Source organism: Falco cherrug, chromosome Z, assembly GCF_023634085.1.
Source record: "Falco cherrug isolate bFalChe1 chromosome Z, bFalChe1.pri, whole genome shotgun sequence".
Classification (NCBI taxonomy): Eukaryota; Metazoa; Chordata; class Aves; order Falconiformes; family Falconidae; genus Falco; species Falco cherrug.
Genome location: NC_073720.1, coordinates 71,588,268 through 71,602,637, shown reverse-complemented (window position 1 = coordinate 71,602,637; position 14,370 = coordinate 71,588,268). Strand labels below are relative to the sequence as shown.

The following is a 14,370-nucleotide window of genomic DNA, read 5'->3' as shown; positions in this document are numbered from 1 at the left end:
GCACTCCAGGTGTGTCTCACCAGAGCTGAGCACCGGAGAAGAATCAGCCCTTGACCTGCTGCTAACACTCCTCTCTATGCAGCCCAGGTTTGCCATGAGGGTGGATTGCTGGGTCATGGTCATTGCTTTGTGTCCACCAGGCCCCCCAAGCCCTTCCCTGCCGAGCTGCTTTCCAGCTGGGTGACCCCCTGCACATGCTGATGCCTGGGGCTGTTCCTCCCCAAGTGCAGGACTTTGCATTTCCCTTTATTGAACAACATGAGGTTGCCATTAGCCTTTTTCTCCAACCTGTTGAGGGCCCTCTGAGTGGTGGCGCAGCCCTCTGGTGTTACTGATATGCACATGCTACCCTAAGAACCTTCCCGCTACCCTTGCCATTGGACTTCTTTCAGCTCTGCCAGATTTCCTCAAATTCCTGCAGCAGTTGTTTTCCAGTTACTCCACCAGTCCCGGCATCTCTAATCTTTAGCTATTTCCCACCATCAGAGACACCCAAAGTCCAGCAGCAGCTCTTCTCCCGGGCGCTGTCGCTACACAGCCAGCAGCCATTCTTAACCCCTATGCTGTTCCCCTCAAGCTCTGTAACTGACACATTCAGTATACTGTAGCTTTATATATAATAATGTGTATATATAGTTATATATCCTTTAGGAATCAGGACAAAGGACAAAAAGAACAGTCCAACAAGCTGTAAGTCCATATGCTGGAGTTAGTTTCTGTCACCCTATTAGACCTCTATTTCCTTCTTGGGCAGCCAAATTCTAACCAAGGCTCTTTAGTCCTGTCTTTAGGAGATTAAACTTTGCTTTGAACTGGCTTCATCCTATTTACTTGTACCTTCTGTCTTGGATTGTCCCATCAGAAACCAGCTGAAGAACATGATGAAACCTATGAGTTACCCAAGCTCAACGAACTGTCAGGTACTAGCAGGCCAGCTTAACTAAAGAAAGGCTCTGTTGGTGAGAGGCTGGCCAGTTTTCATTAGTAAGACATTTAGTCAATTTTTCTTGATGTTGCATTGGTGCCAGGAGGGCTGTGAGGAAGCTGGTGCATTGGCAGTGATGGATCTCACTCACTTCTAAATTCCACCCCACAGTATGAAAATCACATGCATTTTTCTTGCTGAAGACTTAGATCCCAAATAACTTCACAATACTTCTGCAAGGTTATGTTTCTTTTATTCAGATTTGGATTTCATCGCTTCATCCACTAGGATTTTAAATTGGTGCTATTCTTTTAATGACTACAACAGTTAGTGTCGGTCCCTCTTCCCATACAGCTGAACCACTACTAAATAACAAACAGAACTCAAAGAGCTTAAGACACAACTGACACCACTGAAAAAAATGAACATACCAAACAGCGCTGATGCATGGAGAAGGAAAAGGAATCAACCACTTATTAGAAAGATGCACCCCCCAGAAACATTACCAAAATAAAAAAAATTATTCTGTGGGGAAGGGCAGGGAGTGTATGTATGCCCACACTGATACTTCCACATCCATACCCTCACCCAAACATACATACATACATATATATATATGGGCACACACACATGCATCGACACACATGTATTAGGCTGGGCAAGTTATTTTTTTTTTTCTCCAGGAAAATATTATTACAACACTTTATTATATTACGTCTGTCTTTAAAACAGGAAAATTTATTAAAACAGAAAATAAACAACTGCTTTAATAGCGCCAACTTATTTGGCTAAACCTTGAAAAACACTGCCTTTATATTTAGCGTGAAATACATGAAAAATCATGTTTAATCATTTTAGATTTAAATGTATACCACTATCAGGTTCTTATTACTCATTTGGCTTGCCTTGCCCTTGGTATAGTGTTCATAACTATTAAAAATGTCTTAATTTCTTCTAATATATAGGAAAAAATGCCTAAACACTGACTACTTGTCTATACTGGGTCCCCCAGTGTTATCCCCTTTCAAAAACAGTTCAAAGCATATTATATAATAGCAAGCATATTCCTGTTCTATACATAGTGCATCCTGTTTTGCAGTGCTTGCAGGTACCTCCGGCTCTCTTGCCTCTGCTCTTTCGAACAGATAATGCAAAACCAACCTTTGGTGGTCTCTCTTCTGAGGGCATAGATGAGAGGCGTCCTTTCTGGAGGCACAGAGAAGTGAGAAAGCTACTTTTTGTTGACAGCATTGTCCTTGGGGAAGGACAACTGCTGCTTATCAGTTGAAAAAAAATAATCCCTTTGATAGATCCTGGGTCTCCATCTTTCATAAAACCTAAGAGAGGTCACATAAAGATTTGTTTCATGTTACATTTGTCACTACAGTGACACTAATCTATGTTCACACAAAGTAGAAGTCCATTAAAAATCCCTTATTACAGAGACAATCATTGAAAGCTATTAAGTCTTTAATCACTGAAGGCAATTTTGGTATCACAGGAACCTTTCACTTTCTGAAGTGGACTGTGGTCTCAGTCAGCTAAAGTGATCCCTCTTACAGTGCCTTGAAGCTTAACACTAACAGCATCTCTAAAGTACCAGATTAAAAAAAAATTAAAATCCTTTTTAGGCAAGAAAAACTAAACTTGATTAGAAAGGTCATTAAAAAAATGCCAAAACAAAACAACAAGCCCAAACAACCCCTTCTCCCCCCAAAATCCCAGAACCATATGAAATGCTGGAATTATTAGGAACAGATATAAGTGGTAAGATCAGTTAGAAAGTTCTTCTCATTATGAAATGGATGCTTCTGCATACAATCACATTTAAACTCAGTACTTGTTACATATCCTGAGGAGTCACACAAATCGGGACTTGCAATAAAGAACCAAAGCGCAGTTCTGTCCAGATGTGGTCCCTAGAAATTACTGATGAAGCTGGAATCCTTGAGTATGAGATCTAACAGGATTCTGCCCCTCTCTCCTCTATGAGCAGGGTTAATATGATACTTTTATGTAGTGATGCCACATTCCAGACATTGCTTTTATTGGGATATCACACACCAGGCACAGGAAAAGGAGAAATGGCATGAGATGGCCTGGCCATGGCTGAACACCTGTGCAGTGGAAGCAAAAGTACCTGTTGGGATGCATTTAGCCAAAGGCCAAACCCTGCCATTTGGAGGACATTTATTCATTTAGCAAATTCCATGTTCTTCCCAGCAGAATAAGCAACCAAAACGAGTGTATTTTGCACTTTGTTGTAGCTGGTTCAGCTCCTGGGTTGTAATGGGCCTTTCCCATTACAGGAATTTTGGCAATGTCAAAGACAAATCCTCTAGCATACAATTCTGCATTTCCCTCCTTTACCTCAGACAGTATGCTGTACTAGAAAAGGAAGCGTAAGAGTTTCTGAAAAACAGTTTTACAAAAAAGGAAACCACTCCAACAGATAAATTTTGCATTCACAAATGTAATGCATTCACAAAAATGTTATTGAAAAATAATTCAGAGTAACTGGGAACAAATTCTGCTTCATCTTCAGACTGAGTTACAGTGAATAGACTCAAGCATACGGTAAGTAGCATAATAAAGTGAAGAATATATTATTTTAATGCATAAAATGCCATGTTTTTCAATGTGTGTAGTGACTGATCTTTATGCACAAAATTTCACTCATTTGCATCTTCACGTGAAACTTTAAAATATAGCACTGCAGTACTGCCCAGTCATGAGAACACCAGATGGCAACTGAGCACAGTGAAATTCAAGAGCATTGTATCAGCCACAGTTCCATCTCCAACAGTGCAACAGCCCAGGCACTTTAGAGTAGTACAAGAAACCCTTTCTTATGCAATTCATATTGTAATTCCAGGCAGTTGTCACCCACATGTATCATGTACCTTCTTCCAAAGATTTAACATTTTTCATCTTCTTTAAAATGAGGCAACTAAGCTCAGCAATAGCTGTGTCAATGAATTCCACAAGCTAGATATATCCTGGAAAAGGGCCAGCAGGCCAGAATTTATCTGTGTGTGCATTCCAGTCCCCAAAGAATTAATTTCATTGCAAAGACCACTAAAGGAGGTAGGAACACTTAAGTCTATCCCCTTGAAAGAAAAGGATGCTGCTGCTTGCATAATTCTAAAGATGCAGAAAAGCCTCCACCATAGCTACACTGAATGTTCACAGACAAAAAAGCCCTTTGTTCCAGCGAGGATGCGATTATTACCATTTAGAAGCCCTATTTTAAGCAAGCAGGCAAGCCAATCTGAATGTACCACAATATGAGCTAGGAAAGGTTTGCTGTTATTCTTTACTGTCTGCTACCACTGTATTTCAAATGTTCCAGTCACTGGATACTCCACCAGATTTGCTTCTGATACTGTTTCAGAAGATGTAAACATACTTAAGTCACTTGAGAAGGCAGCAACAGGCTTCAGCACTTAACTCAGGAAGGAGTTATCTTTCACAATAACACGTGTGCAAAATTCATTAGAAGGCACAGAACACATAGGTGTGTCCACTTGATTTCCATTTATTCAGCTGTATCTCCCTTGTGATCTCTCAGTTAAATATTGCTTTATTTATTCTTTTTTATTATTATATTTTTTTTTTAGACAAAGCCTCTTATAAGGACATATTCGTCATAGAAGACTTGATTTACTGTAATGGATCCTTCCATCCTGTTCAGACATGTGTTAGTTAAGCTGGACCGAGTACTGGGAAAAAAATTTTGTGTTAGTCCATTGTGGAAAGCAAGCTGCACTGCTGGACACCATTTAGATGCAACAGAGACCTTCACTTAGGTCCTTCTGCTCTAGCCATTATACTACTCACCTTTACTGTGTTTTCCTCCCAGTTACTAAAATTAAATTTCTTTTTCCCTGAAAAGATGAAACTTTAAGGCGAATGAGGGATCCTTTTTCTAAGAGGACAGAAGGATATCAAATTGCATGATAGATTGGTGTACTTCATAGGGTACTTCAGGAAAATGCTGACTATAGTTGGGTTTTTTTATGTAATGTAGAGATATTGAGCAGATTCACTGTCAGTCACAGTATGAATTCAAAGAAAAGACTTCACACTGCAGAGCTATGTCTGGATTCCTACTCATGTAATTGAGATCAGAAACTGTCCCATTGTCACCGGTTATGAGTCACAATGAAGAACAAACTGCCTGATCAGCTGAAGGATGTGGCTGTGTTCCTGGAAACACAGGGCTCCATGGCATTTGGGACTGGTGACCAAGCTTGGGTGCCCTGGTGAAGGGTGGAGACTATTAAAGGCTAAAAGCCTTTGCGATTCCAGATCATCAATATTCTGTGGCACTTAGGAAACAAAGCACATACCAAGAAACAAAAGAAAAAAACCCACAACGTTGCAACTAACAATACAGTTTTGTTTCAAAATAACTAATCTGGAGGCCAGCCAAGGGACTTGAATTTCAATAAAGCTTTAGCAGCAGGAGCACAGTCTGTCATCCTTCATGGCTGAAGATGTTCTTGTCCCTGATGAAGCAGCTAGAACTAATATGAAATTGATTCTTCTTTTTCTTAATAATCCATGTTACTCAGATGAGGTTCCTAGCAGCATATTCAGGGTTAAGAACCCTGACAGTGGCAGGAAGTGTTTGTGAAAGTAACTGTGGTTCCCAACTTTCCTGCTTTCATGGATTAAAAAGCAGGTTCAATCCATGAGGGCTGTCACATTCTTGCACTCTGCAGTAAGAAGGAAATTGGAGTTTGCATCTCTTTAGTGGGTAGCTTTCTAGTGACACATCCTGGTTGTCATCTCTTTCTGTAAAAAAAAGAAAGGGAGATTAAAAAGCAAATGACATTTGTTGTAAAGTGCGTGCACATGCCTTCCCCATTAACATTTCTGCATCTCTGCAAATTCATGTGATTTTATATGCCACCATGGTTCTGCTCCTCTCCATCATTTCAAGGACAAATAACCTAACTGCAATTAGCATGCAGCATTTTTTCATTTTTGACAGATTAATACCCTTTCTAATTCCCTAACCGTGTCAGCTAAATGGTGCTGCATCCCACAAAAAAGAAATAAATCACCTACAAAAGCAAGAAACCTTCTAATATAATGTAAGAAATAGGACTCCAATCATTGTCATTGCACCTGCAGCCAAAAGGAAACATCCTTTGCCAAGATACGATAATAGTACAGCCAAGAAAATACATCCTTTGCCTAGTTATTTCTGCCACACATGGACACAAAGGGAACATGGACACAAATCTTCTCTGAAGACTTGACCAAAGCTGTGGCATTTGTCTCTAGGATGGGGTGTTGGAGCATTCACAGGCTCCATTAGGAATTTTTCGTATCTGTTCTCCATATAAACCTCCATATAGGATTTATCCTATCTGATTTACAGGCACTTTGATACAAACTTTCTGGTAGCTGGCTGCCCCATTCTGGAGAACTCTTTATATTTGCCAGCAGATTTTCTGGAAAGATGTATCAGATGGCCTGTCCAACATCCATTCACATGCAAGTCATAAATGTGTGTCGATTGCTGTCAAGGCTAAAGGGCTGATGCATCTAAGGGTCTCTACAGTTGTACAGGTTGTTCCTTTAGGTCCTGTTTCATAGCATCTCCAGACTGTACAGCATTTCCCTTGGAAAATCTGTTCAGATTTACCAAGTTACCAGAAGTTTCTGGAAGTCTTAGCTTGTTTGCATAGTTTGTTACAAGATCATTATTATCTAATGTAAACACCTTGCTGACAGTCTTGTAACTGTATCTTACCCTTGCTTAACAGATCCTTTCTCCACCTAGAATCCTATGCAGAATTGTAGCACTTTTTACCCTTTCCAGAGCTTTATTCAGTTTTCATTTCTAACTAACTGCATCACTTGTTATTTTGCTGTCATGCACATAACAGAATGGAATATTGCAATTCACAGCTGTTATAAAGACAATGGTAATTAGTACAGTAATGTATACAGTAATGTGTGATCTCCACAGTGATCCATACAGTAACCTGAACTAGTGGTTGCTTCTCTTCTAATTTGTTAAAGGTGACAAAAATGAATGTTCATGGAAAAACCTGTCCCTTTTCTCCTTAAATGTTTTGTGGTAGGTTTGTTTGGGTTTTTGGGTTTTTTTTGGCATTGTTTTGTTTTTCTTTTAAACAGCTGGAATTAGGCTTATTCCTTCAAAGCAACAAACATCAAGTGCAGAATTTAATATAAATCAGTGCACTCTTGGACAGCTTCCTACTTTTTTATACATAAGTAGATACAAAACGCCTCTCTTTCTTCTTTCTCTGAGAGATCAGAAAAAGCATCTATGCAAGTACCGAATGCGGAACATATATAACTTACTACTACATCAACACCATGGTAACTAGCTCTGACCAAAGTAGGCATCTAGAAGCTGATAAAATCCAGCAACGCTCAGTTTGGTTGGAAGCCCTCAGGAAGCTCTTCCCAGAGAGGGAGGGCAGGGCAGGGCAGGGCAGGGGACATGAGTTGTGATGTGGTTTAGACACCACGCAGAATTTTTACTGACAGGGCCTAACCCCGTTTCCAAATCTGGTTTTCCCCACCGAGGATGCCAGGTGCTGCCCTGGCCAAGCTGCCTCCACAGTGTGATGCCTGGCTTGTGGTGCCAGGCTTTTTGCTACAGGCAGAGGAGGCACACACCTTGCGGAGACTGATTAGCACCTTCCTCAGCAAAATCTGCCACAAGTAGAAAGGAGCTAAAAGACACTCAGCAAGGGAGTAGTCATTGCGAAAGCCTTTGTTTTCTTCCCAGATTTTAAATTACTCTTTTATTTCCCTTGTCTGAAGATTAATTTGGTGCTAATGCTTAATGGAGATTAATTAGGTGCTAATGATTGAGGCAGTGTTAATCTTTGCAGATGCTTAAATTTACACATCATCAGTGTCTGTGAGTCCTCCATACTGTACTGCCAATAATCTCAGCTGACAGATCTGGGACCTAAACCACCACCACCACAGTTCTTTCTGCAACTGCTGCTGAACAGCTATTTCTAGTCAGATAGTAGCATCTTACCCTGTTAGAAAAGCAGTAAACAGGGCAATGTGGACACTATTGGAGTCATTGTAAACTTGACCACCCTCCTCCAGGAGCACTGTGAGGCAAACTGCCTCCCGACAGAATAATAAAACATCATAAGCAACATGTTCAGCCTGTAAAATGCATCTCCATTCCTACCTTAAAGAAAAAATCGCTTCAGAGGCAGGAGTTTGAACATGGATAAATGTGTCCAGGCAAGGGAACGAGTAGGAGCCTTGGACAATCGATTCATGAGGTATAAACTAGAGGGCTTTAAACGCGTTTGCCATGTGAGCTTCAGCTATGTGCAGCTGTTTAGTGTTTCACTGCTCAATAGTCATGAAACGCGAACCTACCGTGCCATTCCTAACTCTTCTGTAGAGGCAGAGTTTATTATTGTATAGTAATATAAATTCTACCCAAGCCTCTCCCTCCTTTGATTTCTGGAAGTTTGTTTGGTTATGAAGTTATACTCATGATCCCTTACATCCACTGCCTTCCACCTAAATTATATTCCCCCCACCCTGTCAGGAGAATGCTGCTGCAAATGGCTTTGCAGTTTTCTCCCTGCTTCTACTGAACAGGCCTTCCATTCCAACACCTGCTTGGCTTTGGTTTTGGAAACGCTCACCAAAGTTGTAGTGAAAAAAATGTTATAAAACTTAACAAAACATCATCACCTCTGATGCACAGAAACTTCTTCTGTATTGACCTATATTGTTATTGGTAAATGAAGGACACAGAAGTACAGACTATGTTCACACTGCACTCCTGCATATAAGTGCCTAAGGTTTTACTGATTTCAGCCAATGACAATGAACTAGACATCCTTTAAAAAAAAACACAAACAAACCCCAAACAAAAAAAAAAATCAAAGAACAAACCACCCTGATCCTTACAACAGTGAACTGGTACATGCTTTGTGAGAATGACGTAGCTCTAGTTGACTTTTTCTTAGAGGAATTTACAATAGAGAACAAAACCAAACAGAAAATGGTTTCTGAAAGACATTGATATAACTATGAAGCTGGCAAAGAAAAAAGTTAGCTTCACTCAAAATGCTGGTGAGAATGAGAGGAAAAGTCGTACCCACAGTGTGTAACCTTGGCCAGGCAGCAGCATGAGGCATGCTGTGTGCTGCAGAGCCCACTGCTGAGCCTTTTACAGACCAGACTGCTCCTACCTGCCAGACACTCCCTCTGAAATACTTACCTTTAAGAACTAATCCCCTGCTCTTCACAGAGCCTGCTGCAAAATCTCTCACTGATTCTGATGGGCACCAGGGAACTTAGCACATTGCCCCACTCCATTTAACTTAGTGGAGAAGTCCCCCTCAGAGATCTGGCTCTTAGTTATTCTGGTAGTGCACAGCCACTAGGTGAGTACTGGCTTTAACACAAACTCAAAGCCGAGTCGTCTTCAGTGTTTATTAAGTCTTCCTAGTTTTGTGCTTCTCTGAAACTTTAATGTTCGTTTTAATTTGGAAAAGGTGCAAAGGTATGTTCTTGGCTAATAATTATCAATTAAAAGCACATAAGTGTACTACCAAACATGGGAAATGACAACTAGCTGTTGACTTGACTCTTCTGAGATGGCAGGAAGATGGAAATGCTGACTTTTTGGCTTATGGTACTACAATACCCAGCCCCAGCTGGATACTAAATGAAATACACAGGCTAGACAGACAAGTTAGAAAAGCAGACACAGAGACACAGGCAGGCATACACAAGCATTTTTAAAGGTCTTTAAAACTTCCAAAGTCCTTCCATGCTGACTAAACACCCAAAAATTTGTTAACAGAAACTCTCCATACCAGAGCTTTAGATACCAGGTGTGCTTCTTCTTTAAAACAAATTGCAAGAAATTTCAGAACATTGTTCCATCATTGTTCCATACTGCTGTGTTGAGACTTGTTCCTGCTCTCAATTTTTGACTACTTGTGAATTTGGATTATTTAGAAATAAATGTTGGTTTTCAAAGCCAAAATACAAAACAGAAAATAAAATCTGGACCTGATTGTGTGCTGAATACTCACAGAGCAGCCACTAAGGAAAATTTAACACAGGACTATTCTAAGTAACTTAAAGAGAAACATTTGCTATTCTTTGTCAGATCCTTAAAGTACTTTCTCACTTGCTGGAGTTAATGCTAACAAGCCACTTTCTAAGCACCAGAAATCTGTCTATTCTGTTGGTATTTGTGATTTCAGGGAAGGTTGCATCCCTTAACATTTTACAGGGAGTACCAACATAGTTTCCCAGAAAAAGGGAAAAAAGCAACACACACAGTCTTAAAAAGGTAATAAATATTTATTAAGAAAAGAATGAAAAAAATCCAACACCTTACAAGCATGCACTAGTAACGGAAGAAGCCTCTTTTCAACAGGACAAACCTACCTATGGGCAGATGCTGATGAAATCTGAATGTGTTATAAAGAATGAGCTCCTCAGCAAAGAATCACATTCTACTAAGAAAATAGTATTTCTATGCTTGTGTGAATCAAACATGGACTTGCCAAAATATAAGGCATAAAAAACAATCACCTTTGGACTAGCATTTAATGGAAGCAAGGTGTCTGCAGTCTGCCTTATGCAAAAGCTGACAGGAAAGCTGGTGAAGTGACATGAATAAATAGCATAAATCAGAGTATTCTAAAAGAACACCAGAAAAAAATGCAATAATAACCTTCACTAGAACCAGGGCTTCTTTAAAGATTAAAATCCTTGTTCAGTGCCTGTGTCTGACCCTTACTTCTTATTCCCCAAACTGCAGCCGAGCAGGGCTTGCCATTTCCCCTCCTCACCTCCTCTTACTGCCAGCTGGCAAGCTTAAGGATGATGTGACAACAGCTTCTTTTAGCTCTTTGACGTGGTTTTAAACATGGTGAAGGTTTAGGATGTTGATATAAGTGTCTCAGCAGAGAAGTGGTTAGAAGAAATGTATTACCTCCTGGTGGGTAGAGGCACCCTGCCCAGAGGTACCCAGCAGCCTGGAAAACCTGACCAACTAGCTGACAGCAAGGAGATGCCAGGAAAGGACACCATGCGCAATTCACTTGTCCCAACTTATGGACTTACAGAATTCAGCCCTCTATGTAGCCTATCGTGTACTCATGTCTTCAAACACTGCACCCAAAAAACCAAAGCACTGCCCAGCCTTAGCCATATTTTTACAGTTAAGAAATTTAATATCTGTGTAACAATCCTTAATCCTTGTGAATAAATACACAACGTTGAGCAGGAAGGCACCACACAAACAACCCTTCTGATCTGATTAGAAGGCTGCACTGGAGCAGACACACACATCACCAGGACATACCTTTCCAAACCCAAGGGGAATACCCTATATACACCGAGAGGCTCAGTGATGTACCTGTGGAGCCAGTTCAGTCTTTTTGTTGTTCAGCTCAGAACCACTGAATAAGTGGGTGAAGAAGCAAAAGGTTTAGAAGAACATTTTCCATGCGGTTCTTCAAAGCACATATGGCTACGACTTCTGTGACTCTTTTTATTTACAAAGATTTAAACAATTGATAAATAATCATCATGTGGACAAAGCTCTTCGTATCCTGGTCAAAAAGACACTGTTTCCTATGGAATAAATTATGGTCTAAGATCCTGTGCTGCATAGCTATCTATATTCAGCTATATTCATAGCTAATTAACCAGGATAGGAAAGCTGAAGCCACATTTGTAACAGTAATATAAACTGTAAAACAAAACAAAAAAACCCAACCTTTTTTTCTCTGGAATTTTTAGTTAGAGCCATGCCCTGAATCTTCATTTGGAAACTGTATTTTCCAAAGTTACCAAAAAAAAAAAATAAATTCTCTGCTTCTTTAGTTGCCCCTATCTCTGTACACTGACCTAAAAAAAGAGAGACTGGTAATTGCTACCCAACGGGCATATTGATCATTTCGGTATTTCCTTTGTTAGGTTTCAGGATGTCTTCAATGAATGAGTCTCAATTACCATGATGGACTAAATTAATCTCTCCTACAATCAGTTTGGCTTCAAGGTAGTTATTTTGAGGCTAAGTATGGCCTGATAATAATCTTAGTTGCTTATTCCTGAATTTGTATGGTTATGTTTGCAGGACACAGGCAAACCCCTGCAAATGTAATCCCTTCTCATTGAATACACAGACATTTTATCAACTGACTGTAAGCAGGAGCAGAAGCAGTAAATTACAGTGCGAAATGCACCTGTTAATAGGGTTAGATCCAGGTAGATATACAGAACAGCATTTAGATGACTGACTTGCTTCAAGGCATTGTATTGCAAAGAGGTACTTCCACCTTCTGTATGTTTTTGTCTCCTGTAATAATAAAGTAAAAATCCTTCTCTGGTTGGTTTTAGTGTATCTTACCCTATTAAATGGACTTGAGATGTGCTGCTTTTGGCACTGAGGTCACGCAGAGTGAATGAGCAAATGGTAACACTAACTCTAGTATAAAATTTTGCAGAAAATTTATCAGGAGACATGTTAGTTCTCTACTGTGAAGTGCAATTTTGTTGCATATAGTAGTTATTTTTCATAAATAATTATATACACTAACAGATTTATTTAAATGGTAAAAATAGTAAATACATATTTCTTTTTTTCTTCTTTCTTTTTTTTTTTTTTTTTTTACAAAACTGCCAAGTTTATGAGGTGGCAGTTTTTTTCTTCTGGCAATTTGAAAAACTGGACTTCATGTTTCTCAGTTTTCTAATTCATGTGGGTTTAGAATGACTAACAGCCAAATCGAACACTCAATAAAACTGAGTCACTCAAGAAGTACTGTTAAATTATGAAAACACATCTTTTTAGTTAGGTGGAATAGCTTTCCTGAAACTTCTGATGCCAGTTAGATTAGTGGGTTAAGCCATTAAGTGTTACAGAAAGGAAATTACAGATATTTCTTGAGCAGTTATCTGAAATTTCAAGTTGGTTTTGTTGCCTGAACTCGCCAACTACCAAACTCTGATTTAATTAAACCAGAATGTGCACAAAGTTTAGGTCAGGCTGACCCACCCTCTCAAGTCATTAATGCTCAAGTACCCACCATCTCAAGTCATCAAAACTGATGACTGAAAGGACTTCTGATCAAGGGAGTCAGTTTGGGGAAATAACAGATAATGATAAGAACACTGTTATGTAAATTATGCAGGAAGAAGTCACCACATAAAAAAAGTTCTGGCTGCAAGAGGAGACAAGCCGATAAGGCGTTGCAATCACCAATTTGCACTATAAGTAAGAAGCTTGTAACCAATTCTGTGTGTGAATGACATGGATATGTGATGTTCTATGCAAATACTGTACTGTATACAGTGTGTACCCTGGGGTATGTTATGTGCACGTTAGGAGGAAGGATCCCCCATGCACCCAGGCTGCAATAAACCAATGTTGGCTTTCTAAACTATCATTTGGTTTTGAGAGTTTTCCAGGTTATGATTTTCGGTAACATTTTGAGTTCTAGGAGATCTCAGGTATTGCTGCTGGTTTTTTTTAAAGCAGTCTTTCATTTGTGAAGATTGACAACACTCAGTCAGTGTTGCCTCCTTGTTTCAGTCTAGAAGGGGCAACTGATCTGCATCATTCAGAGAAGCACAGGATATACCTAAATTGGGAAGACAATATTTCGTCAAAGAGGATGGGCATCAGTAGTTCTCTCCATAGTAATAAAACCCAGTTGAGACGCTAATGCAGATAGGACAAAAACTATCTAAAAGCGTTACAGGAACCATTGTGGGGGAGTTCCCACCACACTTTTTGCAGTGGTGGTGAAAAAGCTTTTTCCAGTCCCTGCTTGCAGTTAATGTGCCTTCCACACAAAGCACAAACAGTAAGGACCCCTTTTGCTAATAGGTTTAAGAACTAGTGTAAATAGACCCATACACATTATAGATTCAATTAAACGCTTAACAGTTTTGCCTGTTTCTGATTCTACCTAGACAACGTATTCTTTAGGGTTTTTCCTTGGTGGAGCACAAACTGCAACTCTGATTCACATCAGCTACAAGTTACTAGGACAGGCAGAGTAAGGTATCACGTTGTGGTCACTAAGGAGCAATTTTGGCTCTGGTTCAGCTTAGAATTTAAACACGAGGGCAAGCCCATGAGCAGGAATCTCATGTGAGTAGTGTGGAGGAAACACGTATCCATTATAAAGCAAATAATTTGAAATTCTTGTTTCATATAACAGCTGACCTGGAATGCCCCTGTCATTTTTTTGTGGTTTTACAACCACAATTTCCTTTTACTGCTCTGCTTTTCCTCCTTGTTGCTGTAAGCAAGCCAGCTACTCCCCACACATACTAAGCTAGCACAGAGCAGCCACCTATTGACTAGGCAGGATTCACATTAACTCATCAGAAACTCAAAATTAATTAAATATTTATGAAAATATTTTTTGTGTGTC

General features: G+C 39.7%; 1 protein-coding gene across 5 annotated transcripts in view; it reads right to left on the bottom strand.

The window, feature by feature from the left end:
- Positions 1-1,156: 1,156 nt before the first annotated feature.
- The window catches only part of MOB3B (MOB kinase activator 3B), a 107,570-nt gene continuing 94,356 nt past the window's right edge, over positions 1,157-14,370 (bottom strand). For all 5 annotated transcript variants that reach the window (XM_027808474.2, XM_027808476.2, XM_027808478.2 and 2 more), the window contains one exon: positions 1,157-5,725. Coding sequence is in view for 1 of the 5 variants with exons in the window: in XM_027808478.2 (XP_027664279.1) it covers positions 5,696-5,725 (30 nt within the window). In the remaining 4 variants the exon portion in view is untranslated. The remainder of the gene's footprint in view (positions 5,726-14,370) is intronic.